At 36.2% G+C, this 25,160-nt stretch overlaps 1 protein-coding gene across 3 annotated transcripts; it reads left to right on the forward strand.

The window, feature by feature from the left end:
* Positions 1-1,642: 1,642 nt before the first annotated feature.
* On the forward strand, positions 1,643-25,160 carry PDLIM3 (PDZ and LIM domain 3). Of its 3 annotated transcripts, XM_054824407.1 has the most exons (8): positions 1,643-2,053; positions 7,457-7,608; positions 9,342-9,426; positions 15,926-15,993; positions 19,272-19,535; positions 22,184-22,311; positions 23,401-23,512; positions 24,322-25,160. In XM_054824407.1, the coding sequence occupies exons 1-8, from the start codon at positions 1,961-1,963 to the stop codon at positions 24,509-24,511; spliced, it is 1,092 nt and encodes a 363-aa protein (XP_054680382.1). In that variant the 5' UTR covers positions 1,643-1,960; the 3' UTR covers positions 24,512-25,160. The 3 variants fall into 3 exon arrangements, with proteins under 3 accessions (XP_054680382.1, XP_054680384.1, XP_054680383.1); XM_054824409.1 differs by lacking the exon at positions 19,272-19,535 and having other exon boundaries at positions 1,648-2,053; XM_054824408.1 differs by lacking the exons at positions 15,926-15,993; positions 19,272-19,535 and adding an exon at positions 15,294-15,481 and having other exon boundaries at positions 1,650-2,053.

Here is a 25,160-nt window from a genome sequence, read left to right on the forward strand (position 1 = left end):
CTAAGCAGGCTACAGCTAGCAAGAAAGGAAAGTGCACAGAGTGAACAAAAGAGGGTGTCCTGGTTTTGGCTAGCATAGAGTTAATTTTCTTCATAGTAGCTGGTATGGGGCTGTGTTTTGGATTTGTGCTGAAAACAGTGTTGATAACACAAGGATGTTTCAGTTATTGTCAAGCAGTGCTTACACAGAGCCAAGGCCTTTGCTGCTCCTTACACCACCCCACCAGCGAGTAGGCTGGGGGTGCACAAGGAGTTGGGAGGGTACACAGCCAGCACAGCTGACCCCAACTGACCAAAGGGATATTCCATACCATATAACATCACGCTCAGCATATAAACTGGAGGAAGGAAAAGGAAGAGGAGGATGTTCAGAGTGATGGCATTTGTCTTCTTAAGTACCTGTTACACATGATGGAGCCCTGCTTTCCTGGGAATGGCTGAACACCTGCCTGCTGATGGGAAGCGGTGAATGAATTCCTTGGTTTGCTTTGCTTGTGTGGCTTTTGTTTTACCTATTAAACTGTCTTCTATCTCAACCCACAAGTTTTCTCACTTTTACCCTTCTGATTCTCTCCCCCATCCCACTGCGGGGGGAGTGAGTGAGCAGCTGCGTGGGGCTTAGTTGCCAGCTGGGGTTAAACCATAACAGTGGTTAAATCCTCTGCCATAAGGAACAAAGAAAACCCCACAAAAACCCCAAACCAAAAAAACCCCACCCAAACCCCCCAAAAAACCAAAACAACAACAAAGTGCACAAAACACCACCAGCAAAACCACAAAACACACAAAAACACCAGCCAGAAACTTTCCTCAAAGGTAGAAAAATTATGTGTACTGTTATTATACCTAAATATATACCCTCATCAGTCTTTATTCTTTCCAAGCTCTCACTGACTTGCTGTTGACTCATTGGGGTGGGGGGGTGAAGGAAATAACCACGACATTGCCTGATGAGAGCTGTAGATACTGTCCTAAAACAGGCCAAACTTTGGGCAAAGAGATACTTAAAGAACATTACCCATGCACATATTAACTTCACTAATACCATAAATAAAGAGAAATAAGTGAACACGTACGCCATTACTGAAAAATTCTCCCTATCTTTTTGAACACAATATAAGGGATACAGAAGTCAGCATAAAGCTGATCAAGCTGATGCAAGAAAACCAAAAGGAACACAAAGTGTTTATTCAGTAACACCAGCAGAAGGTATCTGCAACTACCTTACAATAGCTAAGATGTCTACAAAAAGAAGAAATATCATCAACTAATACTCCATTCTCTTCCTCAGTATGAGAAATATACATGACATCAGTCCAGATTTTTCAAGCCATTAGAGTTGGTGCATGCCATGGTCTCAAGTGACTGTAGCCAAAAAAACTCAGCTGAAGGGCCGGAAGGACTTTTTAGTGTAATAAACTATTACATTACAAATAAGACAAGATGTAAAACAAGAGTTTGAGATGTAAGTCTCCTTATCAATATTTCTGTTTACATGAAATAGAATCACGTGCAAAGTCAGAGCAGTGAGTTGCAGAGTTGAAACAAGCACCAGCAACGTAATCAGCATGATATCAAATGAGCAACAGGGTTGCTTTAAGAAACCAGAACAACACTGCATCCCGAGGCTTACTGATTGTCGGGCTGAGGGGGATGCCAAAGCAGCAGATAAAGCTGATGTATTTGTTGTAAACTTTCCAGCATTCAGGCTTTATTTGTCCGAGTTTGATACTCCCCTCTGTGGGTGGAGAAGCCGAGGGACTGGCTGACGTCACCCAAAGAGCAGGGATAAAGTGCAGTGCTGGCAGCTGCGGGATGAGTAAAACTTCCGAAGAGGTAATACACAAGGTCAGCTGCCCTGTCCGGCAGGTGCTCTACTGACAGCACCCTTCCTCCTACAGCTCGGCTCCTCACACAGACCCAAGGAAAAAAGAACAGTAACCAAGAAAAAACTGTCCACAATGCCACAAAACGTTATTCTCCAAGGACCAGCACCTTGGGGATTCAGGCTCTCCGGAGGAATAGATTTTAACCAACCCTTAATCATAACCAGGGTATGTATTCTTTCCATTTCTTTTCTATTTATTACATTTATTAGTTACTGCAGATTTTTGCCATTTACTTTTCTGGAGTTCAGAGGCAGACAAAGCTGTGAGTAGATTAACAAGTAGCTGGTAGTTCTGAAGAGAGCCAGCTGAATGCTAACAGTTTTTACAAGTTTTGTGTGACGTGTTTCAGGGACTGCTTTGTTGCTCTAAGAGACTTAACTTTCTACTTATGCCCCAAAAGCTGAATTTAAGTGCCTTAGTGGCAGACAAACTCTGGCATGATTTCCCCAGGCATACAGATGAGAAAGTTAGTTTTGAGCCTACTAAAGGCCAGACCCCACTTTTATCATTTTCACGACTAGCCTCTGTGATTACTGGGGGAGAAGACTGCTTGGCAGCAGCTCCTCATGTCTGGAAGTCTGTGCTTTGCAAACTCCCTGCCAACTTTACAAGATTAATCTGACTCTCTTAATTAAATCAAATTGTGATTATTGCCAGAAAAGGCAACAGCACCTAGTTTTACATATGTAAAGGTTTCCATTTTCATGAATGTTAAATCAATGAATTATTAGAAAGTTATCTAGTCCTGAATAGGAAGGAGATAGTTCTTTGGTGTTTTCTGCCATATTTAGAAACAGACAGTTTACCTTACCCCCCCTAATAAAGGGCAAGAATCCAAGGCTTCATTTTTTCATGGATTTTGAGCTAATAATTGCAATTTACTCGATGAACAGAGCATATAAAACACTATCAGCTGCCCTGCATCTACAGACATTGATCTATTCAAAATACAGGATATGTAATTTGATAACTTGTATATTTTGAACATTGTGTTCAATGCACATCAGACTAGAATTAGTTGACCTTATATTTTTGCTGCTTTTCAGAACTTCAGACACACCAAGTATATGTTCCATGAGCCTCCAAATCACCAAAGCATTTGTATTTAAAAAAAAAAAAAAGAGCCCTGTACTATGACTCAATATATCCACTATGCCTGGTATTAAATAAACGTCAAGAGCCTTGAAGGATGGATACCACTGGTGATGCCTCGCAGTAAATATGCTTCTAAAACAAGAGTCTGTAGAAAGTTTAAGGACCAACCTTTTGCATATTATACTAGTAAAACTTAGTTTAATCACTTATTCCAGATTTATATAAACATAAAAGATTTTACTTATTTTAAACAAAAGTAAACCTGAATGCTATTATTTGACTGTTATGAAGCCATATACAAATACTCATAGAATATAGCAAACCCTTTGGAGAAACAGGAGATAAAAACATTGAATAAAAAAAGAAAAAAAATCTCTAGATGTTTTGGGGCCTTCATTGCCTTTTATGGGCCTCCAAAAGAAAAATAGTTTCCATTATCTCTAATGAAAAATATTTTAGCAGTGTCTGGTTTGTATTTTCTTTGTGTTTAGATTAAGTGCAATGGAGTTTAAAACTACAATAACAAAGGATGTTACTATTAATGTAACTTTCTAAAGAGTAAATTATTTTGCAATTGACTCATACCTACCAAACGCCTCACAAGACATAAGCCATCAGTTTCTAGCATATTACAGAAATGCTCAAAATCACATTTGAAGTAGAACTATGAAATAAAATACACACAGAGAAAAATGACATGTTTACGTTTGCTTACCTCAAGTTCAAGGAGGTTAACGGTAGATTTGCTTAAAATTTTTATGTTACCACAGCATACATTTAGAAGAGTCCCTAAATAAGTAGTCATGCAGTACCCCTTAAGTAGTAGTGAATATTTCACAAGATTGTGTCTTGCTTTTTGGGGCCTAGGTGTAACGCATTTTGAATAAAATAATTGGACAGGTGTTAAGTTTGGTTGTCTATAGGCCTTGTTTGACAAGAGAAAGCTTTTACCAGAAATTGTCAAGAGAGACAGACAACCTAAGAGATCATCATCAATCTGTCTACAGAACAGATGTCATCTCAAAAACCCATCTGCGATTTCCCAAGCAAGGCAATTCTCTTGACTGTTTCAAGCAAATGCAAAAACCACAGATCACGATCACCAGGAGAGTAAGAAGAACGGGAGGGGAATAAAAATAGACATATTCAGACTCTATTAGGGTCAGAAATAACAAATAAACTAGAAATAATGAAAACATTTCCTGAAATCACTGGAACTTTACATAGATGCAAAGAAATTACATAGTGAAACTGATCAAAACCCTAGTCTTAATGAAACTGGATAATTTCAGTTTATTCTGACCAGAAGATAACACTTTGTGTTAAGCATTTAGAGGAATGCAATCCTACAATTTAAGTCCTATTGAATAAAGCATTACAGAAACAATTAAAACTTGTAGAGATTGGAGGGAATGGTGAAATATCAACTCTAGATTTAAGTTCTGCTTTAATATAAACCTTTAGAGATCACAACACAAGTATTTATATTAACTCAATTTTATATTTAGCCACTCTGTCTGCAGACATTCATAACTCTCTTCAGAAAACACAGAGCCCGAAATATTTATGAAGGCATGCCATGATGAGCTTCACAAGACAGAGTGAACAGATGCAGAGAGGTTTTCTTCAAAGTTTCATAGGAGACATTGCCCCTCATGTCTTAAATAGTTATCTAGTCTCTGACAACACCCAAATGCTCAATACATATCCTTGTATTTATCCAAATCTGAGATACCTAGGATACAGGAGCAATAGGCATGGTATACAGACATGTCCTGAAGAGCAAGGCAAAAATTTTCCTAAAACACCAGTAGAATCTACCTCATGAAGCAACAACATGTGAGCAAGCAACAAACACTACAGTCATAATACAATTCTAAGTGTTCACAGTACATATTTAATGCATCTCAAGTAAGTTCCTTAAGAAACAGTACTACTTACGTTATTGAAGTACCCACAATACCAATATTAATCCCATGACATGGTGTAATCTTGCAATGCACAACCTGGTCCCTTTCTATAAAATGTAGGCTGCAGTACTTTTGTCCATCCCCCTTCCCCATAAGCAACGGTCAAGACTTCCCCCCCCGAAATACTGAAGGGACAGAAGAGCTGGCACCCAGCCATATTCCTCCTACCCCATCCTAGAGGGGCTGTCCAGCTCTTTCCATCAAATGAAAGAGCAGATGAGGGAAAGGATTATACAAGGGCAGGTAGGTCTGTACCCAGAAGGCCTGGGCAAGTAGAGCTCAGCACCCCCGTCAAGGTGTTAAGGTCCAACAGACACGTCCCAGAAGCCTGGCAATAAGCAATTCAGCTAAGGAACAGGAAATACAGACTCCTTGCCCTTTCCCTTGCTCCCATCAAACTATGGTAACCTTATCCAACCACATAGCGGAATCACTGCAGCTGGTGACAATATGTTAAGAAAATCCAAGAGATTGTGCATTATTACCAGCAACACAGAGTGGGTTAGGTCCTATTAGCAACACAGCTGCAGGGGAACATACCCCACTAGACAGAAATGCTACTTTATAAGGCAGGATCTTTATCTCAGTACATTGCTGCAGTATGCCACAGATACAGCAGATGATTTGTTGTTTCATGTAAAAAGCATAATCTACCAAGTAATCTATATAAGGGTTATTAAAGCAAGCTTACTCTGGAGAGGGAACTAAGAATGGCTGATTTTGCCCATTTGGGGTATAAGAGCATCGACAGTCACACTCGATCGCTAGGAATTCTGCTGCAGTTTGTCATTGCGCGCGCATCCACAACATGCTAAGCAAAGTCAGGAGCCATTCCAGGTTAAAGGGAGAAGCATGATCCTACCTCTACCCCTGTCTTATTATAGTAATGTAAGTAGTCTCAGTGTAATTCACTTACACTTACAGCTGTTGAAGTCTGAGAAACAGACAATTTTGGAGACTTCAGCCTTCGAATTTATAAGCAACTTCCTCGAGTCATACTCATATTATTCAGGCACCTTAAGACCATTAAGCACACAATACATGAGTCCATTCTTTAGGAGGGTGAACGGGGTAAAATCCTCCAGGTGGCCACAAGTACCCATTTGGAAAGTTTGCCTGACTTGATAAATAGCACACACATTGCAGTTTGTTACAGTGAAATCAAAAATAAGTTTGCATGCTGGAATGCAGAAAAATGCCCACAAAACAAACTAACTTCTTTGAGCATTCAGACCCACCTAACAGAGATGGACAATTGGAAAGAGGAGAGAATAACTCAGTTTAGCTGATTTTTGCCATTGTTTCAATACTAATACAGTGCAACACATGTCAAAAAGAATATTTCTATTTGGCTTTTATGCTGACAGTATCACCTTCAGAGGCAACAAGTCTGCCAGGTTCCCCATAGCTAGGGTTCAGAACATACTGGAGGCACACTGGGCAGCTTATTCTCTTCCTCTGCTGGGAAACACTGGAATTGAAGAACATCTCCATAGCATGTTTTCCAGTCTTCAATAACACTTAATTACTTTTAAGTAATTAAGACCAAAGACCTGTTTAAATGGTGTGGAGGTATGAGAAGTCACCTAGTTGCAAATAAAGGCCTCCAGTTCTAGAACAAACTTTAGTAGGTTCTAAGGTCTCTACAATAGTTACTTTAAAACAGAATTATGTTGCATTTCAATTATTTTAACCATGATGTAGAAGATTATCAACAAGACAAAAAAAAAAACCCATAAAAGATAAGCTCAGGGTTATTTCTATCAACGTCACTGATGTTGGTATATTTCCATGAAGTATGAATTGCACCACACAGATCACCTGGAAGGATCAGAGCCACTGTTATTCAAATGGAATGGGACTTAAAGTTAAGCGCTTTAAGGAGTTCAGGGTCTGGATTACACATGAATAAAGAGACAAATGTCATTTCAGTATTATTAGCATATTTCTGATTACTTAGCAATACAACATGAGAGGCCAGGCTAGCAGAAAACACAGTAACTGTTGTATTAGTCCTTCTCTGTGGTAAGGCCACAAGTGCCTTTCTAGATTATCCAGTCAATGGCACATCATGCACATGAACATTAAGTAGCACAATTTCTTAACAGATCTATTATTCAGCTATTGCCTGGAGTTGTAAGGGAAAAACTGTGTGGTTTTTTTCAAGCAAATTCCAAAATGGTAACTGAGTTGGAAAATTCAAAGACAAGTTACAGTAACTACGGAAATCAGAGTGGAAAGAAGTGTGAAGATAATTTCCATCTAATTTAAAGTTATGATGAATAAAGCATTTATATGGTGATCAGACAATAGAAATACAGAGGGTCTGGCAGAATTAAGAACTCACTTTTTTTTTTTATAAGCAATCATATAGTTGTTTACAGGCCAACTCCCTCCCTCCCCAACACAACAGGAAACAGGGAAGCATAGCGAAGTTTATTTTCTCTATCAATTTTCAGGTATGCATGGTGCTTAAGCAGTTAAATTTTGTGTTCTTTTTCAGATTACACCTGGAAGCAAGGCTTCAGCTGCCAACCTGTGCCCTGGTGATGTTATTGTAGCTATTGATGGTCTAAGCACAGAAAGCATGACACATAATGATGCCCAGGAGAGAATTAAAGCAGCTGCACATCAGCTTTGTTTGAAAATAGAGAGGTACGTATATATGTCTGCTTACTTCTGAAGGAAGATGCTACCCAACCAACTGATTATACAGCACAACTATTATATAGTGTAACTATTTTAAATAGTTTTAAGAATTTCAGAAAACCTTTAAAATTACAAGCACCAAGACCTACCTCACCAACTCCAGATCAGGCAAGACTCCCCAGAGTGTGTCTTTATGGGCACAAGAAGAATAGCTTCCCTCAAACTACTCACCACATTTACTGAGCTGTGAACTGTACCACCTACTGTCTCTGCTGACTCCACAAGTCCTGTGTTTGCTGTCAGCAATCAAACAGTTCATCATGTTTTTGGGAAATAATAAAACCCTCAGGTTGGTGTCACTTGTTCAGTTACCTCCCTGCTCTGACACTGCCTCAGCCACAGATGGTTATCATTGCTTCCTGCTCCCAATCAGACAAAGCTGCTAGCATATCCTCACAGTTAAGGAAAGCAACAACATGTCAGACTTTCATAAGGGGTGGCAAGGGAAGGGATTGAAAGCCAACCTCTTTGGTCACAATATATTAAACCAAATACAGGATTCTCAAAGCAATGTTAAAAACAAAGCAAAACTAAAAAAAAACTCTCTTACCTAAAATGCAGGAGTCCAGAAACCTTTTTGCATTCATTTCTCTCAACCAAAGCCAGCAGAGAAACAACCTGCATCTTCACATCTCCTAACTGAGTTTGCTCAGCCTTTAATCACAATCACCTAGCACACTCTTTCAGCTGTCTCCAAGAATCAGACAGCTGTGACTTACCTGAGGCCCTCAAGGAGGCACAGCACTTCATTACAGCTGACCACAATATTTCTTTCCAAATACAGAAGGTGGTATGGGTTTGGGGGTTGGTTTTTTGTTTCATTTTGGTTTTTGAAAGGAGTATTGTCTAATTACTAGAGCATACACCATGGTTCAAAATTCCTACAGTTAGTTCTAGGTTCTGTTACAGGCTGATATATGCCATTTAGCAACTCTCTTAGGAAGCAATTTTCAAAATATGGTGTCATTGTGCCTAGGAAATATGTGCATATTTTAAAAATGCTAAATATTTGTATTTATGTAACAAACAGTGCTAGACCAATATTTAACATTAATATTACATTATTTTAAAATTAGCTGCCAAATTTCACTTTGTCAATGAAAACAGAATTGTAACCGATATTTGCATGGTTGTTATCTCTGCCTAGGTGACTGAAGGAATCACCTGTGCAATTTCTATTTACAATTACACATACACATACACTTTGCATACCTAGATTGTACTCCTACATTGAAAAGCAGGCTCCGCATGGACACTGTGGTCATAAGAAATTCATGTTGTTCTGGTTTAGGATTATTACTAATATATTCACTTATTTGTGCAAAATATTCTGAGGACCCAACATTCATTCTATCAACCATTAAAAAACCAAAACTGTAAAAATTTTGGTCAACTCAGGTCAGAAAGGCACTGATTACCCTTTCTCTTTGCATTTGGTAACTATTAACAAATTATTTCCCATTGGTCATAGTATATGTAATTTTTTAAAAAGAAAATACGCTTTTTCTATATCGTTTACATATAGTACACATTATGTATCATTGAAGTATTTTTATGTCAAAACATTAAAAAAAGCATAGAACAAACTGTAAATTTTCAAGCTGCATTATATTTTACAGGGACATATACAACTCTGTAGGGAGTCAAATTATTTAAATTCTGCCTGCCTTTCTTTCTAGGGCAGGAACTAAATTATGGTCTCCACAAGTTTCAGAGGATGGCAAAGCACATCCCTTCAAGATAAATCTGGAAGCAGAACCACAGGTATGAATTGTTAAAAGTTACCTAACCATTTCCATTCGCCTTTTTACACTCTAAATAATCTCCCTTGTGGTCATTAAAATTCTTTGAATAGCACTTCATGCATTATCTGCCAGTTTAAGCTAATACGAACTATTATGATTATGATATATATGAACATCATCTTATCTTATTTTGATTTTACAGCTATAACTGAAACAAAACATTAACAAGTTACAACACATTCTCATTTTTCTTTAAAACCGTACATATCACCATAGTCGTCTTATGGAAAGAAAACACCTCCTTTTATTCTGATACAGTTTAAGTTGCTTTAACTCTTTTAGAGATTCTTAATCATATGAGGAAGTTCTTCAATCAGGAATAAACGTCAAGTACCAAAGCAACGCACTCATCACATCACAAAAGTCATTTTGATGTAAGAGTCAGTTAAATAGAGCTCCCTTAACGCTGGGTCTCTCTACTTCGATACATTTTTATGCTACAACACAGAACTGAAAGTTACAAATTTGTACAAAACCCATGTACTGGTCAATAAGCAAACGATTCACAACTTCTGACAAGATCCTTGTATATGACCAAAGCAAATCCAATTCACTGAAATCCTCCTCTCTCTTCAAACTCACACCCAGTCCCTTGTGCAAAGCCATGAGCTGAAGTCTCCATATTCTTAACAGCTAATTAGCTAGCTACTGTCTACAACTAGTGCTTTATTCCTTTCTCATTCCTCTTTAACCTACGTGAACATTTGCTGTTCTCTCAAGAGGGAGGAAGGAAGAGTATTCTGCTGATCCTGGAAGGCCAGGATCAAAGCAAGTATGTCAAAGTATTTGTTCTGTGCTATCCTAGAAAAAAATGTAAGTGCAGATTCCATTTCAATAAATCCTGTGCAATAAATACTTCCACCAATTCTGTTTTCACAGAGACACTCCCAAACATGAATATGGCATTTCAGTGTTCCAGTTCTCTCTCTTCTTTCCAATCTAAAGACTTGCATTAAGTGATACAGCAAACTTCATCAGAAATAACATAGGCTCTTCAGCAGTAGGAGAGAGTATAGTGAAGAAACAAAACAATTTTAAATCCATATTTTTTCTGGAATAGCTAGGATACCCACAAAATAAATAGCAATGGAACCAATTCACTAAAAAAGCTATAGAGAAAACGTGTAGGCATGTATGACAGGAGACTAATCCCTTTGCATGAAAGCTGCATTCCTATAAAGAATAATTACTTAAAAGAACTCACAAGGTTTCACTAAGTGCTATTTGGCAGACTATTGAAAAGCAGTCTCCACTGGGCAATCAGAAAAACTGTTTCTCCTAGATTAAATAGCCAGCCTCTTCATTTTAGATATCTCTCTCTTTCCTTCCTAGGAAAATCAGGAGTATCGAGTATATTCTATAAATAGCAGGCCCCAGAAAAGTAGCAATGCTTGTAAACAAATATGCTAAACCATTCTAGGGACGATTTACATTTTAGATTAAATTCTTCCATCCAAGAACATCCATCGCTCTGATCTCCTTGTGGAAAAAAATCAGCCTTTTTTTCTACAATTGCTGAAATTTTAAACTAAATTTTACTGCATATTTAGTCACAATACACAAGACCCAGCAATGTGTATACCAGTAGTGAAAACAGTACAACATCACAGTTTCTTCAACCTCAGATGACAAATTATTGCATAACTATAACCTGTGCTGTTTAGGTCATACTAGAGTTTGCTGAAGTCTAACAATAAATAAAGGCATTGAAGCCCAGATGAATGGAGAAAAATCCAAAAGCAGTACAGTGTTACTTCAAATGTAAAATCCTTTTATCCAACAGTATTGTACACATTGATTGCTGTGCAGAAATGGAAAATCATTTAATTCTATGAAAAGCATTTCCTCCATTTATACAATAATTAAAATTACTCAAAAGGTCATAGATGTTATAAATGTAGTCAGATTTTTTCACTCTTGCTAGATAGACATTTTCAAGTTCACTAAGAAAGTTCCACAAAGGGAAGTCAATAATTTAAAATACATTATAACCCAACTAAATAACAATAATAGAGGAAGACTCATACAATCTTCTTAGTAAGTACCTAATTTCTATTTGCAACCTAATAAAAGATAGCTACAGATGAAAGTAGAACATATTTTAAATTGTTCAAGAGTTTGGCCAAATATTTGGCTCCAATGAATGCAAATGATTCTACAGATGCTTGAAGATGGTTATGTGAAAACCAATAAAAACCTAAATACTGTGCCTACTTGCAGCTATAGAACAAGGAACCTTTACACCATAGCAAACTTTTGCATTAGTCTGAGCATCTCCAAAGAGTCATTTGGAGATTGATATAGGCAATTGTCATAGCACAATGAAAGCTCTCACTATTTTTATCTCTGGGAAAGGGAACCGAGGCAACAATTCTAGTAAATAACCTACAGCAATAAGCGGCTGACTAAGAGCCACTCTGGAAAGCTACATATAAAAACCAGCCACCTAATTTTGTTAGTCTGGAGCAACCTATAGCATGATGGATACATAATAGGAAATAATAGACTACTTGAAGTATTACTAATGCAATCACATCATATTCTGTATAAAAGCAATTTAGAACCTAGGGTTCTCAAAGAATATAATTAAGAGGAGAAAATAAAACAATCTAAATGGCAAACTTTATCTTGAAAAAATTATTTTTAAAATCCTTTCTGCTGAATTGTCAGTGTAAAACAATACTGTGACCTGTAATTTTTTTCTCAGTTACAATCCCTTTAACCTCATCTAAAATTTCTTGAATTGTTTTTATTTGGGCTTTTCTTTTTTGCCTTTGAAAATTTTGTTCAGTGTGACTAGGCTTTTGGCCATGAAAGACATTATACATTCCTGAGAGAGATAAATATACTATACACGCAGATAAGTATAAAAATCTGAAACAAACAAACAAAACAAAAAAACCCTCCACTATTCTAAAAAGTAAATTTATAGTCTATTACCACTTACAATCAAATTTTGAAACAATGCAATTGTGCTTGTCTAGTTTTGAGGACGTCCCCCCCTTCCATAACAGCATTCAGACATAAAGACTTTAGTCACATGGTACCTCCAAAATGTAAACATCTGTGTACTGCCATAGCAATTATCCCCAAGGAATGCCATCATATGATCCGTGTTGGATGCATTTCTACAGATTTGGGGGCTACATTCATTCTATTCCTGATATGTATATCAATGCAAAATGTAGTTAGCCCTGCTAAAAGGGCATCAGTCAGCTGGAAAAAAATTAAGAAATTAAATACTGTAATTCTCAACTATTCCTGATTAGGAATTTCAACAACCTCCAGTTCTCATTTAGCTTTTGAACTAAAGGAGGACTTTTCACAGATTCAATGTGATCCAATAAACACAAGAGCTGGACTATTTTTGCTGCTGTATGTTCTGTCACTGACATTTTATATGAATAGATGAGTTAAAAAGAAAACAGAATTTAAGTCTAACTAACTGCAAATACTTGTTTCACAACTGTTACACTGTAAACATGCTCTTATGGTGTCACATGTCTTCTGTGATGTTCATTTGTCAACAAGAAATAAAAAAGGGGATGAAATTCCAATGTTGATGGTTGTTTTTGTTCATTTTGTATCATACATGGATTTAAATCAATTTTAAATACTTTGACATTAATATCTTTCATTAAGTAGACATGATCCTAAATACTAGTAGATTATCTCCATCTACTAACACATTTTGTTAATTGCAACCCAGTTCTATCAGACAGAAGCAAGGAATTGCAAGAAAAATCTTTGTGCTCATTTATCTGATTGCTGCTTTCAGTAGCCTCTTATAGTGTAATGCTGCTAAACATTTTCATTTAATAAAACTGCTTTTTACTGTTTGCATTTTCTGGTTGCACATTTTATATATCCATGACTTTTCTTTAGGTCTGTTCCTAAATATATTTCTGAAACTGTTGTTTCAAATGAAAACAAAGGGCCAAGTCACACTCAGGTTTTCATAATTTTTATAAATTATTCACCAAAATTTTCAGCAGAAACTTGATACTGTCTGAGAAAGGAAATAATGCACTGAGGAATCAATAAAAATCTACAGATGTCAAAATGTGTCCATGCTTACCTAATCTGCTCTTATTATCTTGATTTTTTTCTGTGGATTTGAGTATTCAAATATCTATTTTGGTTTTTGGTAATATGTTGTATTTGTACTAACTGGATTTTTGTCTAGCATTCCTAAAGGCTAAGGTAATCTAAAAAAAGGCATTTCTGCATCAAAAAAACACTTTGTTTAGAGTTTTAGTTAGCAGAACAAGGAGACTAGTTTGTACAGCTTGCAAGACATAAGTGAATGACCACAATTGCATCTGAATAATTTTAAAGCTGAAGATGTCAGGTGTGTCACCATTAAAAATATGTGATAGCAAATACCAGACAGTATAGACTGCACACAGTGATTAAGCCAAAAACTCTGGTACCTAAGACACAAGCTTCAACAATTTGAAATAAATCTCATTCAGCAGTATCAGAACTTAGACTGTCTATAGGTCATACAACACAGTGGGATAGCAACATAAATACAAAAATGGTCTACAGTATTGTAGACTTATTCCTAGTACACCAGTCACACTCAAAACCAAAACCAAATCAGAGAACTGGTAAACATTTCTATGAAAATTGAAGTATTAATGACCTCTGCTATCTTAACACTGCAAGTTCCAGTCTCTAAAGAAGAGAACAATTCAGATTGTAGAAACCTATTTGTTAGGAACAAGAGCTTTTTATTCCATATGGATGGAAGTTCAAGTGCTCTCACAGCACTGTCTCCAAAGAGCGCTGCAGGACCTCAGACCAAGGTGCTGGACTACAGCACCAAATGTTCTTCACCCACTAGTGCAGAAGGTAGGAAAAAAAAATCCTCAGCAGATGACAACACTATTTTTTCCAAAGTCCATATTTCTGTGGATTAGGGATGGACCTGAGCTGACAGGAACTCAAAAGAGACTGTACTAAATATGCACAATACAAATAAGTGAATTTTCACACAGTCAACTGTGTTTATCATTCCTGGCCAATCACTACAGAAGAACATTGTAAGTTATCTGAAAGGTCATCAGAGATTTTGTTTTCAGATCTTATCCCTATGAATTCCACAACTGGGCCAACAATAAACAAAATCATATTCCAGAAATAACCAAACATAGGCAGAATGATTTCCAATTTACCCATTTCTGGGTTTTACTTATTTATGATGATTTCACATTATCTCTAAATTATACAGCATCACAATTTTTGATGCACAGATATGCTTCAAAGTATGGGATAAGTTCAGAGAATGTCCTCAATCTGATGTATAGCAAGACTATTGCCATTAAAAGAAGTGTTAAAAATTACATGTTTTCTAGGCAAGACATTTACAATAAAATCTTCACACTTTTGCAAGTCCCTCCATTAGTATGTGACAAAAATGCAGAAGCCAGAGATTAGCACTACAGCAAAGCAATTAAGCTAACTATACATTAAATGTTTCTAAAAGAAGAAGGTAAACATTGCAAAATTTAGAGAACAATACAACAAGTTACTATAATATTCATTATTCCCATTTCTTCTTAAAGTTGCACACTGTTTACAAATGTGGAATGCCTTCTGTTTGCCCTGATACAGGAAAACAACAGTCTCTGAATGTGTATGGCTTAAGTATCATATAGAAAATTCATGGAAAAATATAGCATGCTTGCACCAGTTAAAAAATAACAAAGTCGCAAAAGTAAAAAATGCAGAGATTAACAATACTGATGTTGTCAGTTTTACTCATTACTAGCTTTGGTGTGCATTGTAGCTTTGTGTATTTTGTCTGCCTATCACGTACAGGAATTCAAGCCTATTGGTACAGCTCACAACAGAAGGGCCCAGCCTTTTGTTGCGGCAGCAAATATTGATGACAAAAGACAGGTAGTGAGCTCCTCCTATAATTCTCCAATTGGGCTGTATTCATCTGGCAATATTCAAGACGCACTTCATGGACAACTGAGGGGTCTCATTCCTAACTCATCGCAAAAGTGAGTACTGGTATTTACTTATAATACATGGTCATTTGTGGTATATCACTATCTGTTCTGTTTTCAATTAAAAAGTCCAGCTCTTGCTGTTTTTTCTGATAATCAGGAGTTTATTGATTATCCAAAAACAATGGTGATAAATGAAGCAATTCTTTCCAACACAGAAAACTATCCATTCGGCTCTGTAGTAGCAATGCCGCAGGTAGCTAAAATTTGCCCTCTCTGTTGGGCTGCAACACTACCTACCATCCTTCTCTCTTAATGACCGCACTTCACTCTGAATGTTTCTGCACACTAAAGTGATTGTATTTTGAGTAGCAGGCATGTACAAACTAAACAGGGTTACTTCATGGTTACAATTTTAAAACTTTGTTAGCTACTTTTTAACTAGAAATAAGCACTTGTAGGCCAAAGAAAGTTATTTTAACCCTCTTTTCTTTACAGGATATGAACTACTTTGAACACAAGCATAATATTCGGCCCAAACCTTTCATAGTCTCAGGCCGAAGCAGGTTATAAACTCTGAGTGCTGTGCTGGATTTGGATGCATGGTGTTATTTTTAAATGGATACTGACTGTTCACATTAACAGAGCATACTGATGCATTTGAAATTTACTCGTAGTAGTATATAGCCTAACACTGAAATTAAAAAAAAAAAACCAAAACACTGAAATGGTTGACTTGCAGAGATCAGGCTTGAAATTCAAATTTCTATTTCCAAAAGAAAGCAGGTCCACACTCCCATCTCAGTTATACTGATAAGAGTCTGAAGTAATTGTATTCATTAATCTGATTCAGTTTACAGCATAGCACCAGATGTTGTATTCTTATAAATCTACAGCGCTCTGAAATCTTTCTGCCCAAATGCAAATACATGTAATTTGTTAACTTGCTAAATAAAAGATAGCTAGTTATATAAGTTATCATCTAGGGCATTCAGAGCTTTTAAGTTTGCTTTGCAGCAGACCTCTGTTCAGAAGGCAACCTAATGCAGAGCTAAAATAGGAGAACTACTGATGCCACAGACATGCTCTAAAATGTAGAAAAGCTTATATATTTACATCCACCATTTTAGTGTAATATTCTTCTACCATAACTGGGGATGAAATGCCTCACTGTTATTTACATTATTAAATACAGAGGGGGAAAAGCAATGCAAACTCTGTGGCTAAAAACACAAGGAAGTTCAGAAGTGCCTGAGTGATGCAATATATTGTGATGCTACCTGTTATCCTTTCTAGCAGTAGCAGTTTTTACCAGTGGACTTAGTGTTCCGCATTTCACTCCGAAAGTTTAAAATGCTTGTATTTCAATTATACTAATTTAAGTCTGACAAACTAGACCAGAAAAACAGGATGATAATTGATTCCTGTGTGCAAAGGACAATCTCATATGGACTATCAGTTTTGTGAGATGTCTTAAATTTTTCAACCACCTGAGTGATAAAGAGGAGACTGTAGAAGATGGGTAGAGTCCCACTCTTCTGTGAACAAGAACTATCAATGTAGAACACCACCGCAGTCGAGAAAAGGTGCCCATGTCCCCTTGCAGTCTGATGCTGACCCAGGATAAATGGCAAAACAGTCCTTAGCAAACACGCATGGCCTCTAACCATAGGCAGCACTTGCATACTGTACCTAAACTGACTTTTGGACCACTAGGTACCATTTACAGGTACCTAATCGGATATATGGAGATTCAAATGAGTGTATCAAGAGCCTAATCTCCTAATTCAGAAACCTCAAATATTCTGTGAAAATATTGAAGTAAATGGCCATTTCCCAGCATGTCAGATGGGGAAAAAACCTGCAAAAATTAACTTGACAGCAATGCAGCAAGTTTTAGAACTTTACTTGGGCAAGGTCTGTCAGGTGTTCTAGCTGGAGAAGTCTGTGTTTGCAAACTGCAGAATCTCTGATGCAGGGTGTTACATCGACAAAACGTTGGTTGTCACACTGTTTGTCTGCTACTTTTTCATCAGTTTGGCTCAATATATATCCTCTGCTAAACACCACAAAAACTAAACCGCCATCTTGACTGTAAATATCCTTTTAGGACTTTGACTAAAAGAAGAGCTGATTCTGGACTGTGGGTTTGAGCTAACAGATTGGACATTAGCTACAATTTTGGACTTTACTCTGGCAAAACTAACTGGAAAATATATTTAATATATAATTACATTTTATTTATACTTATAATTTATTCTGTTTTAACATTACTTTGGCTGCTCATAGCAACAGTTGTGCTTTTTCTAGCCTTTTCCTGCTACTTTCCATTTACTAACACTATCAGCACTGACAAAACTTATTCTACGGCAGGATCTAAAGGTGGTTTTGATTATTCTAAAAGAAAAGACTGTAAATTTGTAAGTTGCCCTCGTGTGAATTTTTTGGCTGGCTCATGCTAGGCGATGATGCAGAACAGTACTTTTGCTTTAAGGCTTGCCTACCATTTCTGGAATTACCTTTCTTTTGATATGTCTTTGATGGTAGAGTATATATTTCCTTTTAGATTTTTGAGAAAGTGGTCCTACACAAATTCCCATCTGAATCAAAGGGAGATTTTTGGGTCATCTTCTCTGCCCAAGAGTAGCTTCTGGGTAGAGTACTCTACTATCAAACTGGGAAATAAGAGTATTTCAGCTTGGAAAGAACTAACCACAACCCTGATATGCAGGTTGGAGGAAAAAGACTAAGTATTTATCATCTTATAACTCTGAATATCATGTAAATGGTAACCAATGACTGTGGAAAGCCTGGGTTATGTGCTGTTACACGGCAATAGCAAAGAAATATCCTATAACAAAGAAAACCTCCAAGGTGCTGTGGAGAAAAGACTGAAGTGTTCAAAATAGTGACACTGAAAAATACTTTGGGCTCAATGTTCACATTATTTTACTAATCCTTTTCCATAGATATCAAATTGGTGTGCAGTAACTTCAGTAACATCAAGCAACATTGATATTTCTAAAAAACTGTACATCTTTTTTTATCATATATAAATTATATGTAAAATCTACTTCAAAAGCAGTAAAATTAATTCTCTGAATACCTATCCATTGTTCTTGTGAAGGACCACTTTATATTCTACTGGAAAGACTGTAATTTAGAAATGCAAAAGTATGCCTGGCTGTTTTAGTATCTTTTCTTCTTTGAAATGTTAAAAAAAAACAAATTTAAATGAAATATATTGTTAAACTAATTTTAAAATATTAACAAATATCTTATTGTAGAATTTAAGGAAATCTAAGAAATGTCACATTCATTATTTTATAGTAGTCTCTTCAACTGTGGACTGAGATGGTTGTGAGGTACAGGACTGGAATGATGTGTCTAGGATTCCAGTACTCCAGGTGTTTATTCTGTCACTGACATGGATATAACCTTTGTATGTTACCCTTTAGTAGGTGTTAAGAATAACTCACCTAGAAGAAACAATTTTAGGGAGGCTTAATTAATCCTCAATAAAATCTAGCATTAAAAATGTAAAGTAATATTATGTTCTGAAATATTCAATCTATTAAAGAAATTTTACTGTCTTTAAAGAAAATGCATGCCGGAATTTTAAGGACTGCTTTGTAACTGTCATTGATACTTTTTAGGGGAATATACTTTTCAATGAATACATATACTTTTGCTTTTGTCTACTTTCTGTACTTTTGCTTTCCTGTATCTGTTCTATTTACGCTTTTCAGCCCTGTTAACCTCACCGTATTCCTGTACTTTTGTCTCTATTCTCTATAATCTGATACGCATTGCACACTCTTCTGTAATCTGGCTATTAACACAGTGGATGCAGCACTCCTTCGGGGATTGACTGTGGCAGTGGACGCAGTACCCCCTCTTCAATTAGCACGGTTAGCTCTATCTGCCCTACCGAGCTGAAAGCAGTGTCTAAGATGGCCCCTAACATTCCCTTGGAAATGGAGCTTCCCGGTGTCAAGATTGTACATGCTCAGTTTAACACACCTATGCAGTTGTACTCAGATGAAAATATCATGGAAACACTGCAAGGCCAAGTTTCTACAGCTCTGGGGGAAACACCTGTAATAAGGTAATTAGCGCAGTATCTTTAATATTTACAAATATACAAATTTAGAATATACCAAAAATCATGAGCTTTAATAATATCACACTGTTTCTATGATAATGGGTAAAGGGGCTAGAGAGAACCTGAGTAATTGCAAGTCATTCAGCATTTTCATTAAAATATTAGTAATTTATGATTTTTAACCCAAAGTATTAAAGGAGTCTTTCAGAATTTACAAATTAGTATTTCATGGGAAATAATCTTATATTTGTAGCTAATAAATAAAAACTGATGATACTATCTGGACTATTAGCTGACTGACCATTCCAAAGCAAGATCCCGACTCCCTCCAAAATTCAAAACTATTTATTATTATTATTATAATTATTTAATAACCATTTAATAACTTGTTTTTATTAATAATTAAATATTATCATTAACTCATATTTATTTCAGCTGTTGAAACTGAAGTTATGAAGCTTAGGAAATCTTGTAGATGTTTATACTGTTTGAGATATTTAACTCCCATTCAGGACAACTCATTCAGTATGACTAGCTCTTGTCCAAAAAGAGCCAGAATTTACTTTGTAGGCCTACTAATTCATCTCTGACTTATGAATTTTATCCATTGCAACAACTAAAAGTCAGGTAGGAACTTTATGTATCTGGATAACAATGATGATTAAACAATAAAAAGTTTTAAAGCACTATTCATTTTTTTCAAGGGACAATTAATCATTCACATTGCTTTATCTTTACTTTTGCATAATAGAAACTTATTTTTCTGCTTTACGACAGTATTTAATAATTCATAGTATGTATGGTATAAACTAAAGCTAATTACTAATATCTTGAATAAGCAATAATCACTGGCACCAATAGCCTTTTTCAACACCTTGCACAATTGGGCTGTTACTAACCATAAAAATCATATTTATATAGAAGTATTGAAGTTCACCCTATCTGATTAAAAAAACCCTGTAGTTCACGACATCTTCGCAGAGTGATGTTACTTGACTGCATGAATATTTATCCTCAATCACAACAATTAGAGAACAATAAAATAAACATTTGCTTTTTCTTTATTCTGTAATCATGGATGAAGCCCAGAGTAACTGGATTTCACAAATGCCTGTGGCATTCCCAGTTTGAGAACTGACTCTCTATAGTGGTTCGAAATGTCTCTTTTGTTGTGGGATTGGTTTTCACTATGTATTCATTTAGAAATGTTATCTCACACCTTTGTGTCTGGTTTTTTGCCATCTGTAAGAAATCGTATTATCACTTGTTTGATGTTTAGAAATATTTTAGTAAAAAGCAGAGAATCAAGGGTTTAATTAGCCATTGGTGAGAATTGTTAAAAAGAAGCTCCTTCAATGGAAAAGCTTGTGACAAGAGAAGAAGGTGGTATTTTCTTCATCAGCTTAAAGATGGCTCTGAGAAATCTGATTGATGAAGATGCAAACAATTAACATAAGCAACAGGGGTCACTGCCCAACTGCGGCTGCTCTTACTGTGCCATTTGACAGCTTAGATGCTGCCCTGGGAAATAAATCAAACAATATAAAGCAAAACCCCGTCTAATTCCTTGTGGAATTAGTTGCTTGTTTCCAGTGGAACCTTACCTAAGGTTCAACAGACAGCAGGAGGCCAGTTGTAACAGGAAATTTAAACTGGATGTTTATGTATATGTCAGCGAGATAACAGACTTCATCAAAGTAAACTTGCACCTTCTAATTAGTCCCAGTAGCAGTTTGAAATTTACAGATGCCACACATTCAGCCTAATTCCTGTCAGTGCATATAGTCATCTGCTCTTCCTCTCAACTATTTAGGATGTTAGGTATCATGATCCATTTAAAACATTTAGCATAGTTTAAAATACCATGAAATATTCTTGGTAAAATCATTGGCTCATGGGTCATTGGAAATTCAACCTTCAACTGTTGTTTGGACAACAATTTACTTTATATTTTTATCGCAAAATTGGCATTACAGAAATTAAGCCATGTCCCATTCTAATTAAACTAAAAAATATAATTTCCCTTCATCAATGTTCACCTTACAATGCTTTCTACTATGCAATAACTGCTTCACTCTTTTTTGTCATCTCCATAAGTTAAATAAGTAACAATTATCTTAGCAAAATAATCACTACATTAACTAGTGATTGAGCCAACTTTGAAAAGTAAGAACACCTTCACGTCATGACACTCTCCCAAAAGATTCGTTTGCTTAGGTTTTGGCTGACTTTATGTAAAGATATGAGCTGTGGTTTTAACAACATTCTTGAGGCCAGTTGCTGTGAAAATAGAACTTCTGGATACCATAACAAAGAGCACCTGGTAATACAGCACTTGATTACACGAATGCAACCACTTTGAGGTTAAATACAGGTACCAGCCTAGAGTCAGAACAGAAATTATGGAAATACTTTCTTGAGTTTGTAGATTTTTTTTTATAACAATTGCAGATATTTTTTTCAGCACTTTTTAGGTCAAGAGAAGGCTATATAAAGCAATGCTACCTGGAAAAAAAAGAGTCTTTCAGTAGTTGTAGAAACACATTGTCTTTATATTTCTTTCCTGAATCATATTCTATGCCTGGTAGAGCTATTGCTTTAAAGTTATGTTTGTTAAATTGCTTTATCTGCTCTTCCTCCCTGTGATACAGTGACCCATCTCCAAACTCAGTGCCTCAGTCCGACGTGTACAAGATGCTGCATGACAACCAGGAGGAGCCCAGTCAACCTCGCCAGTCTGGCTCCTTTAAGGTGCTCCAGAATTTAGTCTCCGAGGAAGGTGGTTAATAATGACATATTCTACCTGTTCAAAGTATTTTTAAATGTTTGTGGGAAGGGAGAATCTGAGAAGAAAATATGAGAGATCAGAGCTATAAAAATTTCTGAAAGTCCAAGTCATTCTGAATCTTATAGATAGCACACCAGCCTCCTTATTACATTTCCCTCCTTGCTTTTATAGCTAGCAGTCTCCTGTGTGACTGAAATTGGGGTGTTAATCACATTTCTCAGAATCTCTTCTCAGATTTCAAGATCGTTAATGTACAAAGTTGACTTTAACTGAATGATTAAAAGTTTTATATGAGAGAACTTTTGGGACAAGATGCATATACTCATCACACCAAGAAAGAAAACACTCTCTTCCACATCCAGGAAAAGAGAAATTTAAATCAACTGCTAAAATAATTTTCACCCATCCCCTCTTCACTCTAAATAAAAATTGAAGAGGAGAATATAATTTATAGTCATATTTCCTTCAAATGAAGAAGTTTTGAAAATAACATTACTAAAGGCTGCAAGTTTGTTATATTTACAGTAATAAAGAATAAAATACAACCAAAATTAACCTAAAAAGTTAAATATTTAAAATTTTAAATTTTATATCTCAATATTTACCAGAGAGGGGATAAATACATCTAATGGTCTATATATATCTTGTGGGATTTTGCTTGACATTTTCCTGGATTTTGCTATATTTTTGTATTCATATCATGTGACTAATCTTTCCGAATTCATTGTATGGTAAGTTATATAGATATGAATCTTTCTAACATAGATCTTGACTATGTTGTGTTGCTGTGTTAAAATCGTCCTCCCTCTCCTGCTATACCCAATGCCTACTATCAGAGAATTAGATGATGTCTATGAGGCACTATATATATAATGCATGCTTCTTGGCTACAGCTACACAATGTTGTTCCCAATTCTAAAGAGGTAGAACCTGGCCACTAAACTTGTATAGAGAAACTTCATTGTTGATATAAATGAAAGCCTGTAAATATATCCAGAAGTGTATATACAGGAAAAGTATTTAACTGCATCAGATGCTTTTATATTAGCCTGTACATAAGAGGATTGTTTTGGTTCTCAGATGGACGCCCCATGGGTACAAGAAGTGTGAAAGCGCCTGTAACAAAGATACCAACTGCCATGCCTGGTGTCCAGAAAGTGCCACTGTGTGACAAGTGTGGGAGTGGGATTCTGTAAGTTGTTTCTTTTTGGTTTTAGAAATCTCTAGTTCAAGCACATGTCCTCAAACACCACCACAGGCTACACTTGCCAAGTGATGGTCTTGGTCTCTGTCTGCACTAGTAGAAAAATACTTCTTGACAACATAGATATAAAAATATATTGTTCTAAACCCCAAATTATTAACCTGTACCTTAGATACTTTCGATACAGATTATTTCAGTTTTCATCATGTACGGTCAAGGCTTTAATTAAGATTTTTCAGGACCTGTTGCGAGTCAGTCATTAACACATACATAATGAAACCAGCAGGTAACTGTGCTGCATTGTCCCAAGCTGTGAATTCTCAAAAGTTTCTTAGTACTGTAAAGCATCCTTCTCCCAACCCTGCAGGAGTATTCAGAAAGCTCTATGGGCCTATTTTAAAACTACCAGATTTCTATCTGAATGACATCACTAATTTCAGCAAAGAACACAGATAATGATGAGCTCAGAGAACACAGTCACTGAGGAAAAGAAATGTGGTTTTTAAACTCGTTTTGTCACGTAGTTTCTGTGTTGTAGCCAAACTAACATGTTTCTTCAAACTCTGGTTTTCCAATGAACTATTCAACTACGTGATCAACTCTACAGCATTTTATGTCACTTACTCAAACTCAGCTTCCAACCTGAAATTATATAGTAGTTGGCAAAACGACTAGACAAACAACCTAAAAGCCTTAAGATAAATACCTAGAACTTACGTTGTGCCATACTGTAGTTTCTTCTCACTTTAAATTCATTTTAATTAATTGGGTTTTTTCTTTTCCTTGTTTCCATATAGAGGAACAGTGGTGAAGGCACGTGATAAATACCGGCACCCAGAATGTTTTGTGTGCTCTGACTGCAATCTCAACCTGAAACAAAAAGGCTACTTCTTTGTGGAGGGCCAACTATACTGTGAAACTCATGCACGAGCTCGCATGAGGCCACCAGAGGGATATGAAGCAGTTACCGTTTACCCAAAATGCTAGTCTTACGTTGACACACAAATACATGCATGCACACAAAAAGCCATTAACAGCTTAGAACTGCAATACAAGTGTCAGGACTTCTGCCTGATTCCAAAGTAGCAGCTTTTAAACCTTTTCTTGTGGGATTCTGAGGAAGGTGGAAGTCCCTATTAGCCAGCAGTAGCATATTATACCAGTAAAATTCTGCTAAAATATTATCTTTGAAGTTGCCATTATAAGTCAATGAAGTATAAACTAAGACAGCTGTACTGGAATAAAAAAAGTGAAACAGCTGAGAGATTACACAATTACTACAGCATATACATAAATGCTGTAAGCAAGACATTATTTTTAATATAAACTAAGTGTGCAAACACCAAAGCCATCAAAGTGTTACAGGCTGGGCCCTAACAAATGTAGAAACTTGACAGATCATTAGAAAAGCGGCTATTTTACATGCATAGTAAAACAAGCAGTTGTTTATGTATGCTTCCACCATCTATTATTCAACTACCATTAATGTATGCCAAAAATAGATTTTGCTTACTTTGCTTTGAATTTGAGGTTATATTGACTTAATTTTCTGATGCAGCAACTGTGATATGGAATAAATATCAAGTCATAAAATAAAATGGCTAGTATAATAAAGACTGTTTAGTAAGAAGCAAAA

This window comes from Grus americana, chromosome 4 (genome assembly GCF_028858705.1).
Source record: "Grus americana isolate bGruAme1 chromosome 4, bGruAme1.mat, whole genome shotgun sequence".
Classification (NCBI taxonomy): Eukaryota; Metazoa; Chordata; class Aves; order Gruiformes; family Gruidae; genus Grus; species Grus americana.